General features: G+C 38.8%; 1 protein-coding gene across 2 annotated transcripts in view; it reads left to right on the top strand.

Annotated features, from left to right (window-relative positions):
* Positions 1-18,450, top strand: part of LOC145205683 (uncharacterized) — a 36,607-nt gene extending 18,157 nt beyond the window's left edge. The window contains exons 17-52 of one of the 2 annotated variants that reach the window (XM_080078419.1): positions 128-232; positions 612-699; positions 1,149-1,294; positions 1,603-1,716; positions 2,011-2,283; positions 2,594-2,769; positions 3,142-3,268; positions 3,584-3,711; positions 3,925-4,072; positions 4,307-4,478; positions 4,757-4,902; positions 5,276-5,396; positions 5,477-5,579; positions 5,915-6,037; positions 6,109-6,301; positions 6,423-6,478; positions 6,589-6,782; positions 6,959-7,094; positions 7,296-7,439; positions 7,793-7,921; positions 8,264-8,465; positions 8,991-9,142; positions 9,618-9,755; positions 11,441-11,636; positions 12,139-12,309; positions 12,666-12,855; positions 13,141-13,250; positions 13,529-13,730; positions 13,848-14,008; positions 14,170-14,521; positions 15,152-15,332; positions 15,453-15,503; positions 15,660-15,772; positions 16,077-16,233; positions 16,712-16,855; positions 17,130-18,450. In XM_080078419.1, coding sequence (XP_079934545.1) covers positions 128-232; positions 612-699; positions 1,149-1,294; positions 1,603-1,716; positions 2,011-2,283; positions 2,594-2,769; positions 3,142-3,268; positions 3,584-3,711; positions 3,925-4,072; positions 4,307-4,478; positions 4,757-4,902; positions 5,276-5,396; positions 5,477-5,579; positions 5,915-6,037; positions 6,109-6,301; positions 6,423-6,478; positions 6,589-6,782; positions 6,959-7,094; positions 7,296-7,439; positions 7,793-7,921; positions 8,264-8,465; positions 8,991-9,142; positions 9,618-9,755; positions 11,441-11,636; positions 12,139-12,309; positions 12,666-12,855; positions 13,141-13,250; positions 13,529-13,730; positions 13,848-14,008; positions 14,170-14,521; positions 15,152-15,332; positions 15,453-15,503; positions 15,660-15,772; positions 16,077-16,233; positions 16,712-16,855; positions 17,130-17,342 — 5,555 coding nt within the window. In that variant the 3' untranslated portion in view covers positions 17,343-18,450. The remainder of the gene's footprint in view (positions 1-127; positions 233-611; positions 700-1,148; positions 1,295-1,602; positions 1,717-2,010; positions 2,284-2,593; positions 2,770-3,141; positions 3,269-3,583; positions 3,712-3,924; positions 4,073-4,306; positions 4,479-4,756; positions 4,903-5,275; positions 5,397-5,476; positions 5,580-5,914; positions 6,038-6,108; positions 6,302-6,422; positions 6,479-6,588; positions 6,783-6,958; positions 7,095-7,295; positions 7,440-7,792; positions 7,922-8,263; positions 8,466-8,990; positions 9,143-9,617; positions 9,756-11,440; positions 11,637-12,138; positions 12,310-12,665; positions 12,856-13,140; positions 13,251-13,528; positions 13,731-13,847; positions 14,009-14,169; positions 14,522-15,151; positions 15,333-15,452; positions 15,504-15,659; positions 15,773-16,076; positions 16,234-16,711; positions 16,856-17,129) is intronic. The other variant, XM_080078420.1, reaches the window with a different exon arrangement.
* Positions 18,451-19,029: the final 579 nt, after the last annotated feature.

The following is a 19,029-nucleotide window of genomic DNA, read 5'->3' as shown; positions in this document are numbered from 1 at the left end:
AAATTTTCATTTTCCAAACAAACTAGCTTAAGTTTTTACTTCTATAGATTGGAAAGTATTTGTTTAAAAGATTAACCATGGTTGGTGCTTTAATAAGTTTAGTAAAATTTATGTGTTATTCTTGCAGGTGTTTATTGTCAAACCGAAATTGATGAATGTCAATCAAACCCGTGTCAAAATGGTGGAACTTGCCAAGACCTGGACAACGGTTACAAATGTCTATGTCCCCCAGGTAAAAAAAGTACACAAAATTTGTAATTTCTTTAAGTTAATAATGTTTAATTTGGAGTGGTACATGCTATCTAGTCAGTCATTTTTTGAAAAACAACATAATTTAATCACAAGCAACCCTAAAACGGACTCGTTTGAAACATAAAAAATCGATAATTTGAACAAACAAGTATATATGCTGTCGTATAGAAATATAAATCAATTTTCAGAAACCATTGCACCATTCAATGAAATTACATCACCCACGCAATTATGATACCCAACCCACGTTATGTATTCACTAAATTTTCTATAGCAACCCCTAGTAACCCGTGTAACACGAAATAACCTTGTAAGCCCCGGTGACCACAAGCACATTGACATGTTTATTTCCCTCACAGGTTACAACGATCCAACATGCTATTCTGATATCGACGAATGCGTTGGCAACCCTTGTGTATATGGTGTATGCCACGACCAAATCAACCAGTAAGTTGTTTAAACTTATCAATGTACTATATGTGTTCTTTGAGTCCGTGATATAGGTGCCTTAAATCTTGTTCAGGCAATAATGATTGTTTTGTGGTTGTGTTCAAAAAGCAAAGCTGTATATGTTATTATGGGATTTTTCCTGAAAGGGAAACATACTGTTTTCGCCGTATTTTTTGCCACCTAACGCTTTTTATGGGTCCCCTTCTATGCAGGGGACACATAGCACTCCAAAAATGTAAAAATAAAAAAAATAAATGTGGACTTTGCTCCGGTATGGCAGCACCATTTGATATATCACACCACATATAAGATAAGGATAAGATGTGATAAGCTACCAGCTAATCGAGCGGCTTAAGGCTAAACCACCTTTGAGCCTCATGCAAACTTGCAAAACAGGACTTGATGACGTCACATATACATCACTATGACGTCATGTCTTTGTATAGGTACACTTGTGAGTGCTACGACGGTTACGAGGGCACAGATTGCGAATACAACATAAATGAGTGCTCGTCTTCGCCATGTTTGAACGGAGGGCAATGTCAAGACGACGTGAATCGTTACACTTGTTCATGCAGAACCGGCTACCAAGGTAAGAGCAACCGACACCGATCGTTGTGAACGCCAGCGAGGAAGCTTGTCATATTTTGTTGTGTGATGAGATGCCCCGAGGAAGCGGTTGCTTGTTGAACACTGATAGTCGTGGATAAGAACTTGGTCTTACCTTTCAGTCGTTACTTACCGATCTATCAAGTTTTAAACAGCTCTTTAGCACTGACAGTGGATTTTTTAAATATATAAGTAGCAATTCTTGAAAAAATGAATTCTATTTTTTCGTTGGGTTTTAGAAAAGATGTGTTTATAACGCGGTGAACTGTTGGTAAAAAAAGTTTTTTTTAGGTACTAACTGTCAAATCGATATCAACGAATGTTCACCGAACCCGTGTCTCAACGGTGCCACGTGTCACAATCTGATTGGTCGATACACTTGCACGTGTCAAGCCGGCTTCACAGGTAAACGAAGCGAATTACAAAAAATACATAAATTCGTTACCGAATAACAAACAATGTTTCCCATGTTCAGCTCTTGGCAATCCAAATTTTTGTTTAACAACTTGCTGTGTGTTTCTTTACTTAACCACACTAAACCTCGGTTAATCCGGACCCGTTTGGACCAAAAACATTGTCCAAATTAGGCGAAGATCCGAATTAAACGAATCCGGTTTTAACCGAGATTTACTGCATTTCCTAAATTACACCTCATACTCATATATAAGTCCCTACAAAATATTGCGTTTACCTTTTCAGGTGTTGACTGTGAGACAGCACTAACACCGTGTAATCCTTCACCATGTGAAAACGCTGGCATCTGTTCCCCACACGACGATTTCCTCGGCTTTACATGCATGTGTGCCGACGGTTTCCAGGGTCCAACTTGTGGACAAGACATCAACGAATGCGTTCGCTCACCGTGTCTCAACGGTGGTGCATGCCTTAACCTCTATCCTGGCTACCAATGTGACTGCTTGCCTGGATATAATGGAAATAACTGCCAGAATGACATTGACGATTGCATTGACAGTAAGTATGGTTTTTGCTGTGAAAACTAAAGGCAATGCCTTAGTTGTAGTTTTTTGACCTGAATTTTTGATAAACAGTAAGTTTTGTTGTGGCTCCAGCAAAAATACTCTTTGAAAAATTAAAAAAATACATCTACAAGTGGTATGGAGTCTATTTCCTAAATTGAACATATATTTCAAAATTGAACAAGTTTAATATTTTACCCATTGTTTGAACCATTATTTGCATTTTTCCACACAAAAAAATTCATGACACTCTCCTTTAAAACTCACACTTGCAGTCAGGTTTACCTTTAACACTTACGTCACAGGTCCATGCATGAACGGCGGCACTTGCATTGATGACGTCAACACGTACAAATGCTTGTGCGTACGTGGCTTCACTGGAGCAGCATGTGACCAAGATATTGACGAATGCGCCTCAACACCTTGTGCTAATGGCGCAACTTGCCAAGATTTTGTAAACAGCTATACATGTACTTGCCAGGTAAATGAAATCTTTTGAATCCTGTTTTTGAATTTTCTACATCTCACAAGGCATTTTTTTGTTTGGGACCCATGTGTTACTGCTTACGATGTCTAGTGTTAAAATTGGCCTATTGGTTTATGCAAATGTCCCGTAAACGGGAAAACTACGGTTAAACCAAATTCGGCTAATCCCGTGCTTAGCCTAATTCGGACAAAACTTCAGGTGCAAATGATTTGTAATGTAGATTAAGGACTTACTCATCGATTTATCCGGATCTTCGCTTAATTAAAACAATTTTTTGATCCCAACGGGTCCGGATTCACCGAGATTTGCTGTTTACTGCATATGAAAACGTATCTATATTTAATTACTGTTATTTTCATGATACAGGCTGGATTTATCGGCGACGATTGCAGTATAAACGTGAACGAATGTGATTATGGAACTTGTGTAAACGGTGGAAGCTGTGTGGATGGAATCAACTCTTACACGTGCTCATGCTTGGCGGGTTACACAGGTCAGGAGAAAGTCTTGTTTTGTAAAATCGTATTTCGACAATATAAGTCATTGTGACATCACAAATATGGTGGAAAGTATTTGGATCACTGTAGAAATCAAAGTTTTTAACCATACCTAAAAAGGTTGTGACGTAATCAGTTTGTGACGTCATAATTGGACAATACAACCTGTGTGGCGTAACCAAATTGAGCAAAGCTAACAATAGCCCAAAGAGCAAATAAATTTAAAATGTATGCAAACTATGACAAAATGTCCTCTAAGTATAGATAAAAAGTACCAGGGGTGTTTAAAACGTTTGTTCTACATCTTGCAGGGACTTATTGCGACGTCGACATTGACGAGTGTCTCTCTGCACCTTGTCGGAACGGAGCCACATGCAGTCACGTGATCAACGGCTTCCAATGCCATTGTCCTTACGGTTACCAGGGAAACACATGCGCTGTAAGTTTGGTTCTCATTGTAGTTAAAGATTCGATGAAGGAATAACGTTAAATTTCCCGAGTAGATGTGCTTAATTTGTTTATCTCTACACAAGCCAAGTTGTATCTCATTTTCGAAACGCAAACCTAAACTCTTCTATAAATTTAGGCTTCATTATACCCTAAAACATTAAGGTACTTTGTTTTATAAAATTGTTTTATTTTTGCTTTCCAGGAGCTTATTGACCGCTGCTCTCCCAATCCCTGCCACAACCGAGCAAGCTGTACACAATCTGGTACATCATTCTCCTGTCTCTGTCCTCCTGGTTACACTGGTGTTTATTGTGATATTCCAAGTGTGTCTTGCGCCGTTGCAGAAGCTGGTAGGTAGTTCTCGCTGGGATCAAGATCTGTGATTCTTAAATTGGTCTCTAAGACTGTGGCATTTTCTTAATGCCTAAACGTCAATAGACGAAAAAATGAAGTTTTTAAGTATATTGTTAGAACACTATTTAATCTCTTGTATATCCGTAATGGTTTATTTTTTGTATTCGCAAATATAATGGTTAAATGTGGTTCGTATGTACTCAAATATGGTTCCCTAATCCATATTTCAGATGCTCCGTCTGGTGAATTGTGCCAACATGCTGGTACATGTGTAGACAGTGGTGTGACCCATTACTGTTCGTGTGCACCAGGATATACTGGAAGTTATTGTGAAACCAATATTGACGAATGTGAATCCCAACCATGTCTAAATGGCGGCACTTGCACCGATTACATTTCAACGTAAGTCACTCCTATTGGTTGTTTGTTTTTCTTAATTGTAGCGGTTTTGTTGGTCTTCCTTTAAAAATGTGGCTACGCATTCGATCACTCCTTTTTTAGTTTGTGTAAAGCGGAAAAAGAACCGTTTTAATTTACATGTAGAATATACCGATATTTTAAGTGGTTTAAAATTTAACCCAATTCGACCAGTTAACCAACAAACTCTTAAAAGTAAATGACCTATAAGTTTGAAAAAGCATGGTAATGTTTGTATTTTAAACCTTTGTTATTTTTTTCAGATATTCTTGCACTTGTCTTCAAGGATTTCAAGGTTCAAATTGTCAGGTTAACGTGAACGAATGTTCGTCCAATCCTTGTAATAACGGTGGCACGTGCATTGATCTGGTGAACAGTTACACATGCAACTGTGTGGTTGGAAGCACTGGTAAGCGAAACTGCTCTAAATCCGACAAAATATCATGTAAAACTAACAACAGAACTAAAATCGAAATATACTTCAATTAAAAAAGGGAACGGCTGTACATATATGTTTGGTTGTTACATTTTATGGCATTTTTATCCTTTTTTGTCTGCCTCTCAAGCTGACAGTTTGCACTGATGATGACAACAGCGATTGTTGAAAAATAGACAATATAATTTATTTAATACACACAAGCTTTTAATGCAGTTTTGTCTAAATAAACTACATTTAAAATCAGTTACTAGCGACAACATAAAATACATCAATATAAAATACGGCACAAATAAGACCGTTTCAGTGTCAAAAACCCTAAAATATCGCTTTTGTATTTCCTTAGGCGACAGATGTGAAGTCGACTTGGACGATTGCGCCAATTCGCCTTGTCAGAACGGAGGGAGCTGCTTGGACCGACTCGGTGGTTTCGTCTGCGAATGTTTGCCCGGTTTTACTGGCACTAGGTAAATTGTGGTCGCTGTGTGTGTTTTTGTTCGTGTTTGAACTGTCTAACATTCAGACGTTTTTGTTTATGACGTCACAGTTGCGAGGGTGACGTCAACGAGTGCTTGTCGAACCCGTGTGATGCTGAAGGCACTGCAAGCTGCGTTCAGGGCGAGAACAGTTATAGATGCGATTGTAATGAGGTAAGCAAAAAGCATGGTGACTTTTTTAGTGTTTCTGCAGGGTTATTTCAACCTAAACCCAGCTTCATCTTTTTGCACAAACGTTAAACCAGATTAAATAGGATTTGTTTTGTTTGCAAGGCCCTGTATTTAAATATTACAGTTAAGATAGATTTTCGTTATGATACTTCGGTTTCAAACTGTTTTTTACGGGTTTCTGCCTCCTTTCTTTAAAACTGCTTAATTAACGAAATCGGAACTATAGAATATTTAACGTAAATTACAAGTTTCATCTAATCTATGTCCCAACTCCCAACTGTTTTACTTTTCTAAGTTAAACATCTTCCGTCTTGCAGGGTTACACCGGCGACTCGTGCGACCAGAAACTATCGAGCTGTGCCAACCTGCCATGTCGCAACGGAGCCACCTGCACTGACAATCCGATTGAACCGACCGGCTACCGATGCCACTGCCGACCGGTAAGCATTATGACGTCACAGTTGATGATGACGTAATACCGCTGACGTAACAGTTTGTGTTTGGCGCGCAGGGATACAGAGGAAAGAACTGTGAGCAGACCATGTCTATGTGTAGCGGCGGGTTGGTTTGTTACAACGGAGGGACTTGTGCGGATCAGACTTGCTTCTGCCCTGAGAATTACGGCGGAAGGAAATGTATTTACAAAGTTCCAGGTTACCCTGCTGGTCCCGGAAGCGACGATCTTGATATTCCACAAGTCATCGGTGAGTTTTTTCGCGTCAACTGATTGTGCAACTTCGCTTAAATCAAATTTGCTTGATTCTTGCAAAACTTTATGTAATATTATCACTGTACAGAATTTCTAATATTTGTTTTAAATTTCAGAAAAAGTTTGTCAGGACCCCTTTTGCGCCACCTTGCGAGGGAACAACAAGTGTGACGTAAGTACCAGTGACGTAACAAAACTCGCAAGTACCTTTTACAACCCCTAACACCTAAATCTTATAAAATCGCGTTTTGATTGTGACGTCACAATGCACTTCTCGCGCAGCAACAATGCAACACTTGGGAATGCGAATACGACGGCGGCGATTGTTCGTTGGGGGTGCGCGATCCATGGGAAACATGCACTGCTGCTCTGCAATGCCAATTGTTGTTCCGCAATGGTATGTGTGATCAACAGTGCAATAATGAGGAATGCTTATATGATGGTTATGACTGTGAGGAGCCTCAAGATGCTTGCCCGTAAGTTTTCTGTTTTTCTGTGTTTAAAGCTTTTTTGTAACAATTTCTTTTTTGTAGCAAATTAGACCGGAAAAATGTTTTTTTATGGGATTTGTCATTTAAAAACTGCTATACTCGCAAGGACAGTAAACTGAAAAAACGTATTTTTGTGGTTTAACTTTGATTTTTGCTCGCAGATCTCACTATCAGGAATATTGCAATGAGAATTACGGCAATGGACATTGTGATGTCGGTTGTAACACGTATGGATGTGGATATGATGGTTTGGATTGTGAAAAAAATTACCCTGAACAAAAAGCAGAGGGAATTTTGGTAAGTTACAACAATTTATAACTTACAAACGTATGAAACTTTTTTTGATTTCGACTTTTTAGTCATCATAAAGGACAGAAAATATATTTTTTTCTCTTATATTATTGTTTAATATGACTTAAAATTTATTTAAAGCAAAAACTGAGATAAGAGATAAGAAAGCTTCGGCCAATCATATTGTGACACGTCATAATTAACCAGGTCGTCACGGTGATGATCACACCTGAAGATTTCATGAAAGTAAAGAGCGACTTCCTTCGTATTCTCGGCGTTGTGTTGCATTGTATTGTTGAACTACAAGTCGATCAGCAGGGCCAACCCATGATTGAACCAATTTATGCTGAGGTAATTCAATATATAATGCTATAGTTTAAAACCAGGGAAAGGGACACATATTGTTTTTGTCTATATTTCTTTTTTCTGTCTAACGCTGATTTGTTCAAACCGTTTGGTCAAAGAATAGTGCTTCAAACTTATTCAAATTTACACAGATGTTCGTTTAGTTATTGCAAGTTTATGATAAAATATATGATTACTATCAGAAAGATTTGGTGGCAATTATAGAACTATAAAAACTTTAATGTAATACGAATCTAAAAATATACGAAAAACATTAAAAGTTACATAAAATAACAATAAATTAAGTTTTAAAGAAACAAAAAAATTCAAATGTGAAAAATTTTGTCTGTTTTTTTCAGCTTGCACGTAAGAAAAGATCAGTGTGGGAATTATTCGGCTGGGAAAAATCTTCAACCGTCATCTTCTTCAATGAAACTGTCCATGAACGAATGCGTCGTGCTTCTGCCGGCACCGTCACTGGTTCAAAGGTGGGTTTAGCGGATTGATGACGAGTTATAGATAAATTTTAACAAAATATTTGAAAAGTAGGATTTTTTTCTAAAGTTCTACATATGACAAGCAATCTATTAGCTGTTGGTCAAGAATTGATTAAGAATAAAAAAATATCAAATTAATATGTTTGAAACGGAAGTATTAACATAATGTACTTTATATGTGTTAAAAGTCCAATTGCCAGTACACATTGAATATTGAAAATATATACTTCATTGTAGCCGTTTTATATATATTTTTGCCTAAAACCCAAACTACGGTGGTATTTATAAAAAAAATTAACAAACTGTTTCTAATATTTTGCATTATTTTTGCAGCTCTATCTCTTGCTGAACAACCAGAAATGCATTCAAGAGGAAGACTCCTGTTTCGACGACACCCAAGAAGCTGCTTCATACTTCGGAGCACGTGCAGCATCTTCAACATTGCGAACTGGTTATGACATTGAAAGAATTGAATCCACCACTGGACCCGAAGGCGAACAACCTACCAATTACTCCTACATTATTGGGGCAGCAGGTATTTTTTTTTGTTAAATTCAAAATGTTTCTCTTATTGTTTCTAGCCTTGACAGGCCTAATTGACTATAAATGGGTTAAAATTAAGTTGTTTGTTTCATGTCAAAACATCTGATCCAATTATTATGGGTCCTCTTTCCTATAGGAGACGCATATTGTTTTGTTTTGTTTCTGTCTAACGCTGGTTTGTTCCAAGCTTTTGGTCAAGAAAAAGTAAATTTAAAAAACTTAAATTTGCACACATGTTAGTTAGTTATCCAAATTTGATTCTCCTGAGGTTTGACCCCGAATGACCTAGTGGTTCACCCACAGGCTCCCAAAACAAGAAATATACACGGATCTGTTTATAAGTTTTATGAGAAAAATAACGGCACAAATAGACGCCAAAACGACATACTTTATTCTCCAAGCGTTTCGGCAAAAACTCATGTTATCATCAGTGATATGAGGAGCCCCATTAGTTGCACCCTTTCATAAACGCTTGTGTCAAGCAATTGGGTTCATCCAATATTTTTTCGATTTTCAGCTGGATTTCTTGTTGTGCTGGTTATAATTGGCGTCCTAACTCACCACAAGAGGAAGAGGGTTTCCAGCAAACTTTGGCCTCCAGAAGGATTCCATCCTAGCTCAAAGAAAATGCGAAAAGAACCGATTGGACAGGACGACTTACATCTTAAGGTGGTTAAATTTTTCCTAAATGGCTCCAAGGTTATTTTGAAACTCACAGCCATGCTTGCTTATAAGTGCACATATATACATTTTAAAACGTATTAGTTGATTTTGGAAGACAGTTTTGGTTAAAATTTTGCTGATTAATAACTCAACCAATCACATTAACTGTTTCGGTTTTGCTAAATAGCAACAAAAACAACTTTGCGAATATTATAATCCATAAATGCACACGACTTTGAAACACTTTATACGGATCTGTTCATAAGTTTAATAATAAAAATAATCGCCCAAAAGACGTAAAAGCGATATACTTTATTGTTCAAACGTTTCGGCAAATGCTCATGCCATCGTCAGTGATATGATTATCTTTTTACGTCTGTTTGGGCCGTTTTTTTTCATCATTAAACACACGACTTAGTTACCTATTATACCTTTAAGGATTGTAATCTTATTAACAACGATTTAAAAATTACTTGTCCAGGATCTCAACGATGGAATACATTCAACCGAACTAACCCAGCTCGATTCAGCTCCGTTTATCAACAAATGGGACCATCAACAGCATAACAAGGCACACAGATATCTTCCAGACCAAGCTGAATCTGTAGAGTTCCTTCCCGTAAGTTTAAATGACTCTATTCATAAATTTATAAGCATAAGCTGTATTTAAGCTGCAGACAGTGCACACAGTTTGGGCTCGTAAAGGCCTCATCAGTGCAGCTGGTGACAAGACATTGGTGTATAAGCAAAAAAAATAATTTTGTACTTATGCATTTTTATGGGTCCCCTTCCCTGAAGGGGACACATATTGTTTTTGTCTATATTTTTTTTTTCTTTTTTCTTTTTTTCTTTTTTTCTTTTTTTCTTTTTTCTTTTTTCTTTTTTTCTTTTTTTCTTTCTAACGCAGATTTGTTCCCACGTTTTGGTCAAGAAAGAATGGTTCAATCTTTTTCAAATTTACACACATTGCAGATATTGGTCTAAAGATGGTCCATATAAATTTTGACCCCGTTTCATCCCCCGGTTCACCCACAGCCCCCCAAAACGTGAAATTTTTAGCGCGGCTATTGTTCCCACGTTTTGGTCAAGAAAGAATGGTTCAAACTTTTTCAAATTTACACACATTGCAGATATTGGTCTAAAGATGGTCCATGTGAATTTTGACCCCGTATGACCCAGAGGTTCACCCATAGGCCCCCGAAACATAAATGTGTCTAACGCCCGTTTGGTCAAGAAAGACACTGTAGGCAGAAGTACCAAGAGAGTAACTCACTGGTTTACGATAGCGGGAGGGCTCAGCTTGACGTCGGACAGACGTTTTACGAGACGTCGTTTCAGTGATTAGAAATCAGCTGTTTTGCACAGCAATGCTATGTCGTTTTATTAAGTGGTCACTCACATTTTCAGTTTTGGCGAAGGTTTTACACCTATGACGTGATTTAAACCTAATAACCGTGCTTCGGTTTTGTATATGTCAAGAAAAACTTTGTTAATAAAAGTTAAGATGAAAAAATTAACTTGAGTTTTGCCAAATAAATGTTTTTTTAAATGCTCGTTGTCAGGTTGGCTGCCGCATGATCACGGGTTACTTAAGGTCAACTAGTCGGTATTACAAACACAGCTCAGAACTTTCTTCATAACGTAGCATTTTTTTGACAATCAATTAAGGAGTCAATACTCAAGGCATGTATAAATTAGGCTTAACAGTATTGTTGAACACGAATGACGGCGTGCTATTGAAAACGGTGTCAAAAGGTCAAACAGTCGTTTGGCGTGTGCACCCTGAGAGGTTACTACTGGTCAATGGTACTCGTTTTGCGAAACAAAGTTAAATGAAAAACAATTTGTTATGTATACACTTGTAGCAAATTGCTTTTTAATTTAAAGTGTCTGTAACACAACTGTTACAGCTTTCTAAAAAAATTGTGTTCAAAACCCGACCTTGGAGGACTATATCTGGGTCAAAGCAAGAGATTAGATTTAAGTCTTTGTTGCGTTTTTTTAATTTTGTAATTACATGACAATAATAGTGCAAAAAGAATACGAACAATTTTTTTTTATTGTTGGGTTAATGCTTTCTAAAAATTTGTCCTTAAGAATGTAAAAATCACCGCAACATTTGTTTACTGTAAATCCGCACAAACGCACGTGTGGGGACCCATCAGTTTTTGTTTACAAAAACAATCATATGTGTAGATCAAATGATGTGTATAGTTAATTGGTAAATATCGCATAGAATATATAAAATGGAAGTATATCAGAAAGCCACTCTTCTAGTTTACTAACCAAATTGCAAATTTTCAGAACGGAAGTAATTCCGGTTACCACCCAAATGGACATAAACCCTCAAGCCGCGATGACGTCACTGACACACGTAAATGGACCCCACAACATATGGAAGCTGCTGATGTACCCAGGAACTGCTCGGCTGGACCAATAACCGAACTCACCCCGCCACCCCAAGTCGACATGAACAGTGATGTTAACGCTAGGGGACCTGGTGGGTAAAACAGAGGGCTCGTTTGTCATTGTGCAATAAACCTCGGCAATCCGGACCCGTTTGGACCGAAAAATTTGCCCGGATTAGGCGAAGATCCGGTTTACCCGATGTCTATCGGTTAAAGCCTTACCACATTAAAAATCATTTGCACCTCAAGTTTTGTCCGAATTAGGCGAAGATCCGGTTTAACCGAAGTGTACTTTATTTCGTTTTACTGAAATATTACAGTTAGATTGTGGTTAAGACCATTTCGCAAGCTGTTGCACACGAAAACCGGAATACGCAACTAACTGAAACATTTTTCAGAACTGATGATATGTCACAATAATGCAATCAACGAAATATGCGATTAACCGAACTACAATACTCAATAACTTTTAGGCGTTGAAAACTCTTCGTTAAAACAAATATATCGAGATCACATATTTTGCCTGTCCGTCACACCTTATTCAAATAGAAAAATAAATAATAAACATTTACAAACCATGTTTTTGATTTGCAGACGGTGTAACGCCCCTTATGTTGGCTTCCACGAGGGGTAGCGGAGTAGAAACCGGCTTAAGCGACGAAGAATCTGGAGACAGTGCTGGTGATGGCAATGAGGGAAGCGATAGCATGATTGCAAGCTTGCTGCTTCAAGGAGCTTCGTTGAGCGCACAAACTGACAGAACCGGTAAATTGCCTTACACTGAGTTTCTGTAAATATTTTTTTAAGGGTTGTTAAGGTTTAGGCCTATAACTTTTGGCAAACGCTGTTTTGTTTCAAGCTTTTTTAGCCTAAGTATTAAGTATATTTGTTTTCATAAAAGTATTACGTTCATATGATGAAATAATTAAATTAATAGGTCGTGGCAGAAACAAGTTGGCGCTATACATAATGACCTTGTTAAGTTATGCCACGACCTTTTCACAGTTGAGCTTATAATAATAGTAAATAGTGCATTTGAAAACGCAATTTTTGATAAAGTCACCTTTCAGTTTCCCAAATGGCCTTTGAAGCGGTTTGCTTCAACGTAAACTTTTTCATAGGTGAAACTGCACTGCACTTGGCTGCAAGATATGCCCGTGCTGATGCCGCAAAACGTTTGTTGGATGCTGGAGCAGACGCCAACATGAAGGACTTGACGGGTCGAACACCCCTACACTCTGCAGTGGCAGCCGATGCCCAAGGAGTTTTCCAAATTCTGCTCCGAAATCGCGCAACCGATCTCGATGCAAGGTAAAATACCATATAGTTGTCTATTTTACGGGCTTTCAAAATGCGGTTTAAGCACGGATAGTTATAATGCAACTTCTTAAAAGCAACAACATGTACTGTTACGATATTCTATTTTAGCATTATTTAAACCACACTTATAACGTCACAAAGTGTACAATGACATCATATTTACGATTGTGTCAAGGTATGACGTCATCATCATGTAAATTTGCATTAACTTTTCTCAAATGAAAATCTGCTATAAGCTTATATTTTCGATTCTTAAAATGACATTTTCTTCTGCAGAACCAACGACGGAACGACACCAATGATTTTGGCTGCCCGACTCGCCGTGGAAGGAATGGTTGAAGAACTTATCAACGCTCATGCAGATGTTAACGCTGTGGACGACCACGGTAAGTTAACCAACATAACTTCCGTTTAAATCAGATGTTTGTCCCTGTTTCGATTTCATGAAGGCCAATTTTTTTGTTTGGTTTAAAAAGAAACTTTCCAAAACGTTACCACATTTTGAATAGGTGCATGAAGATTGAATTGACATTAGGACATGAATATGAAAAAAGGCCTCATTTTAATCAAATGGCCGATATTTTAAAATGCAGGCCAAGGTTTTTAAAAACGTAACATTAAAAATGTACATGACGTCATACTCAACACTTATGACATCACACAGGCAAGTCGGCGCTTCACTGGGCAGCAGCTGTGAACAATGTACAAGTGGTCGCCATATTGCTACGTGCCGGGTGCAACAGAGACGCACAGACTGAACGCGAGGAGACTCCACTGTATCTGGGAGCCAGAGAGGGAAGCTACGAAACTGTGAGAATCCTGCTCGACCATTACGCCAACAGGGACATTACTGACCACATGGACAGGTGTGTGTTTTGTATTTTTAAGACGTTTTTCTTAGCAATTAGCCAGCCTTATTTCATACCTTTAACTTATTCTGCGTGAAAACGGTCTTCAACGTTTAATTTTTGGTTTTGTTCCAGGCTTCCGCGGGACATAGCTCAAGAGCGCCTCCACACGGATATTGTGCAGCTTCTTGATGAATATAATCTCGTGAGAAGCCCACAACTTCCACCTGGGCACATGCCTTCACACATGACTGGCCTTATGAGGGACTCATACATGCCACATCTCAAAAATCAAGGTACTTAAGTGTGTTTGTAGTAAAAAACTACTCTTAAACTTTGCGGAATTGTAATAGAGGATGATTTTTGTTTTTTTTGGCAGTATTGCAATTTTAAATGTAGATTTTTGAGGGAAAAGGGCAAGATTTGTTATTTTCACACGTTTTGGTATCATTTCTAGGCAAAAAAACACGACGTCAAGCGGGTCGAGGTGACGGAAAAACTGGTCGCAAATCGAAGAAAGCAGCCGCTTCACAGCGTCCTCCGTCGTCAGGGGCCACCGTGGACAGCATTTCACCCAACAGCGACGGCACCCCACCCAACATGGGGCTCATGCACCCCAACGGAATGGGTTACAACGGGGAAAGCACCCTGTCCCCAGGAACGGCCTCCTTATCATCACCAGCCACTACGTACAGCACTGATTCAACTTTGTCGCCCCCAAGCGGTGTGCACCCCCACATGCCCCCCCAACAGCAGCAGCAACACCACCACCATCACCACCTCCGCCACCCGATTGCCCCGCAGTTCAGGTACACAGAGTTTGTCTTACTGAGGACATCTAGCGGACGATTGCCGCCAATTCGGCTCCGTAGACTCAACCCAGCCACAATTGGGATCACGTGAGATAGGGGAATTCCCTCGGCTGGTGACGCAATTTTCAGTTGCTCCCCTCCCAAAAAATATTGTTTTGCGCGCTCATGCATGTCGGTTTCAGTTTTACGTAGAACTGCAAACAACCTTTCCCCCCCAAAAAAAACTGCATTAATTTATAAAATATGAAACCAAGCAAATTGTCAAAAAAGTATTTGCCTTTAAAGTTGGGTTTAAGAAACGACTGATTCTAACGATTTTATGAGTTCTTCAGTTTTTCTGATCAGAAACTAACACATGATTTTGACACTATCCGTTATTATTGCGAAAATCCAACACTTTTGTTGCAAGTACCCAGTATTTTACCCCACAAACCTTTTTTGCGAGCCCCAATTAGGGGTTCAATGAAACCCAATTCATACCGTTTACCTTGCCTTAATTCTTTAGTTTTTCTCACCAGAAACTAACACTATCCAATATTATTGGTCCAAAAGCCCTGGCTTGGATCCAAGCATACTGAGTTGGACTTTTCTTTTACCGACTATCTAACCTTCATATATTCTTAACAGCAACGGTTCAATGCCGAACGTGGATGAGCGTCTCCTTCCGTACCAGAGGTCACTTCCAACTCCTCCCAGGCTCTCACACCCGCCACACGGGGGCGCTATGTTCCACCCACGTCATCACAACCAGATGCAAACCAGCCATACTGGTTTGGAACTGAACATGGGCCAGATTCCAGCAGGACAGGTGTGTGCACCGACTTCTATTATATTACTTGGGTAGTTAGTTAGAAGTTGTCACAAATGTGGGCGGGGCAGGGGTGTGTCTTGGTGGCATGTTTTTCAATCACTTGTTTTCGATTGACAGATTCCCCAGGAGTGGATGAGAAACGAAATGATGATGCAGCAACACCACCAGGTAGGCTTAAATTCACTTTATGGTGCCTAGTACTAAAACTGTCTTATACGAATGTTTATGATACCTTAGTAAAGTGATAGATTTTTTTAAGCCCTGGAATGTGTATCCAAGTGTGTTTGCGTTTAAGTTGAGAAATTTACACTTTTGTGTTTTTAGATGCACCAGCCGGGTGGACTTTCTCAAATTGCTTCGTATCGGGCACTTGGAATCACAGATCAGCAGGGTCTTCAACATATCCGAGGCGACGCAGTCTCCGCTGACCAAAGAAGGTTTGTTTAAGTCTCTAATCGCGCTCGTTTTTGCCACAGTATACTGAACGAAACCTGTTCAAAAATCCACCTAAAATGACTTCACCCTCACAAAAGCACATCAAGTTTTGCCTGAGCTAGATTTTTCTAGTCTGTGCCTTGCCATATGGGAATGCTTAAAGGTCTGGCGTACTATGATTTTTCGATAAGTATGCCGCGATCGCTGGTCTGCATCGACGCTTCAGGGCTGATCCCAGTTATAAATATATTCATCTTTTTTTACCGGATATATGTTTTTTTAACTTTGTGATTTTTGTGTTACTAGATATGCCGATCTTGTTGGGTCTAAAGTCCACCAACAGCAACAGCAGCAACAACAGCATCACCTTCAACAGCAACAACAGCAGATGCAACAAATGCATATGAATCAACAGCAAAGGCTCAACGGATTTATGCAACAACAACCCTCTCCACCTGTGCAGGTAAAACTATGTTCAAAAATTAGAAGTTTTTTTTTTTTTGAATAAGGTCCTGATATTTTGTTTGTGAGTAAAACTTGTTGGTTTGATTTTGTAAGCGAAACAATCAGCTTAAAATAACTGATTCAAAAGTGATTGTTTTGTAGCACTTTCGGATAAGTATGTACATAAGTTTATACTTTACCAATTGCAAACTATATTTTATGTAAAAAATGCCTTGTTTTTCTAAATTAATGGCCTGCGATGTACTGTGGCACAAATTTGCTTAGTTCTAGTCTACTTTAGCTGTTTAAACAATTTCGTTCTAGTTTTAAGTCGATTTTTGAACATAACTTTCATATAATCTGAAAAACTAACATACCTCAAATAAAAAGACCTCTTTTTCTGTTAAACTGTAGGATGCATTATGGTACTAACTTATGCTGTTTACACTCTATAGCTGCATTTTTAGGCTTTAACTTAATCTATTTTCTTTACACAGACAAATGTGTCAATGCCCCAAGTTATGTCAAACCTTGTGGAGAAATACCCAACTCCACCATCAATCCACAACCACATTTTATCACCTGGCTCCGACAATCTATCTCCTTCTGCCATTCAACCAGGGATCAATAAACACTTGCAGGTAGGCCTACAGTGCACTGTGATACAAGTTTGTTAAGTTCATTCTTTGACTTGTAAAGTTTGTTCAGCAAAACGTGTTGCGATTTTTTAAATCTGACATTCCTAAAGCGACATTGTTGGGTATTTTTTTGAAATTTGAGCTTTTCTGGACAAAACTTGCTGCAAACTGGCTAACTAAAGGAAATTAAAACTAACAAAGTAACTATATTTTACTCCAAAAAATAATTGCCAACTAAATGCGAGTAAAACAACTAATTTTCTTCACAATGTTGCAGCAGGATATTTCATACGAGACCCCAAGTCCAGACTCACCTGACCAATGGTCGAGTTCCTCACCCCGAAGCAACTCCGACTGGTCTGAGGGTATTCGAAGCCCAACTGACCCCATGCCGGGGAACCACCATCACCCCCACCCCACCCACCAACAGCAACTTAGGGTATTCCCCCCACAGAACCCCGCCGGGCCAGGAAAAATGCAGGCGGCTTGAGTGGACCAAAGGTGTTTTTGATTTTCTGCCTGTTCATTCCACCGCTGGGGGTCGCCGCGCGTGCCTTGATGACGTCATCCAGAGTGGGACCAAAGAATTTTTACTGCGTTTTTATACGAGTTTTAGTTGAGGGCCAAAACACGGCTTTTTTCGTTTATTTCCAAAATTTTGACCTATTGTTACACATAAAACTTCCTTTCTTAAACACCGCTCCATTGTGATGTCACAGAAGTTTTGGACCGTGGTTTTACACAGTGTGTCTAGGTGGGCGCCCCTATATTTTTGTTCAAGTTAATTTCTCATTTGTTGACTTAACCATCTCGTTTTATTGCCCGATTATTTTCTATGTGTGTTATTTATGTTGGGCGACCATGCTACATCCAACGGGCCAGTATTATACCTATTGTCGCGATCGCTATTCGTTAAGGATTCCATGACGTTGTTTGTGGGGATTCCCGGTATTTTATTACGTCATGTGAATTAATTACGTCACGATGGAAGCGTTTTGTATTTTTTTGAGATTTGAATTTTCTCCGTTTTGTTGCGTTGCGTCTTTTTTAAATGCCACTCTTTCCTTTTTCTTCAAGCTCCTAGTTTTTCGTCTATTGCGTCACTGAAGCGCAGATCAAAGGCACAACAAATACCGAACAGATAGACGGACACGAGTTGCCCCCTTTTCTCGTTTTTTTTTGATAATTTTAATAACGAACATTGTCGTTTTGAAGCGATTTTCTACTTTTTATACGACTCTGTTTTACAATTTCAATCCAGCGTCTAATACACGTTTTTATTATTTCAAGTTTAAAACCTAAATCTATCCTTAAATTTATAAGTACTTAAAGGCGTCAAGAACATTTAAAAGAGTTAAGAACAGATTTAAAGCAATCCATTTTTCTCACATTTTCGTTTATTTTGTTGCCAACTGCTTTTTTGTTGTATTTTGCCGTTATTTTCCGCTGGTGTAAATAGATTGTGAAGCTCCTGTATTATTTGGTTACCTAAGAACGGACGTGATGTAATTGTTTCTTCCCACTTCTCTCCAGCGTTTTGTTCTATCGCTGCGTTTGTGAATCGGTGCTAAGCAATAAGGCACACCTGTAACCTTGGACTGTGTCGTGGTTTAGTGAAGAGGTCTAAGATAAGTTCAGAATCAGGCCAGGACAGAAAAAAAGCACCATTTTATTTTACCAGAATAGTCCGGACCCGTTTTGCCCAAACCTTGGACCAAAAAAGGCGAAGATTCTGATTAAACGAGGTTGATTAGTTAAAGCCTTACCACTATACTACATTACGAATCATATGTAGCTCAAGGCGAATATCCTGGTTAATCGAATCCAGGTTTAAACGAGAGGTTTACTGTGTTTGCTTTTGCAACTAAAACTAGCGGATAAACTGATTTAAAAAACATTTAACTGACAAAGTAGTTTGAGGTAAATTGAGCGAATAAAAATATCAAAACCTCTTCAAAAAAGTGTTTTTGCGCGATTTTATTGGCTGTCACAGTCACGTGATGTGCAAAGTTCGGCGGGAAGGCAGAATCATTTTGTTTCTTCGATTTTTGCTTTAACAGTAGCTAAAAAATGAAATAACTTGGTTGAGTTGTTGGCTTGTTGCATTAGCTTTTGCTAGTGGGAAATTGTGAACTCCAACAAACTGGAGCTCCGTTGAATGGCTACACTGGCCATTT

Source organism: Phallusia mammillata, chromosome 8, assembly GCF_965637545.1.
Source record: "Phallusia mammillata chromosome 8, kaPhaMamm4.hap1.1, whole genome shotgun sequence".
Taxonomy (NCBI): domain Eukaryota; kingdom Metazoa; phylum Chordata; class Ascidiacea; order Phlebobranchia; family Ascidiidae; genus Phallusia; species Phallusia mammillata.
Note: the sequence above shows the minus strand (reverse complement) of the source record. Positions and strands in the feature narration are given on the sequence as shown.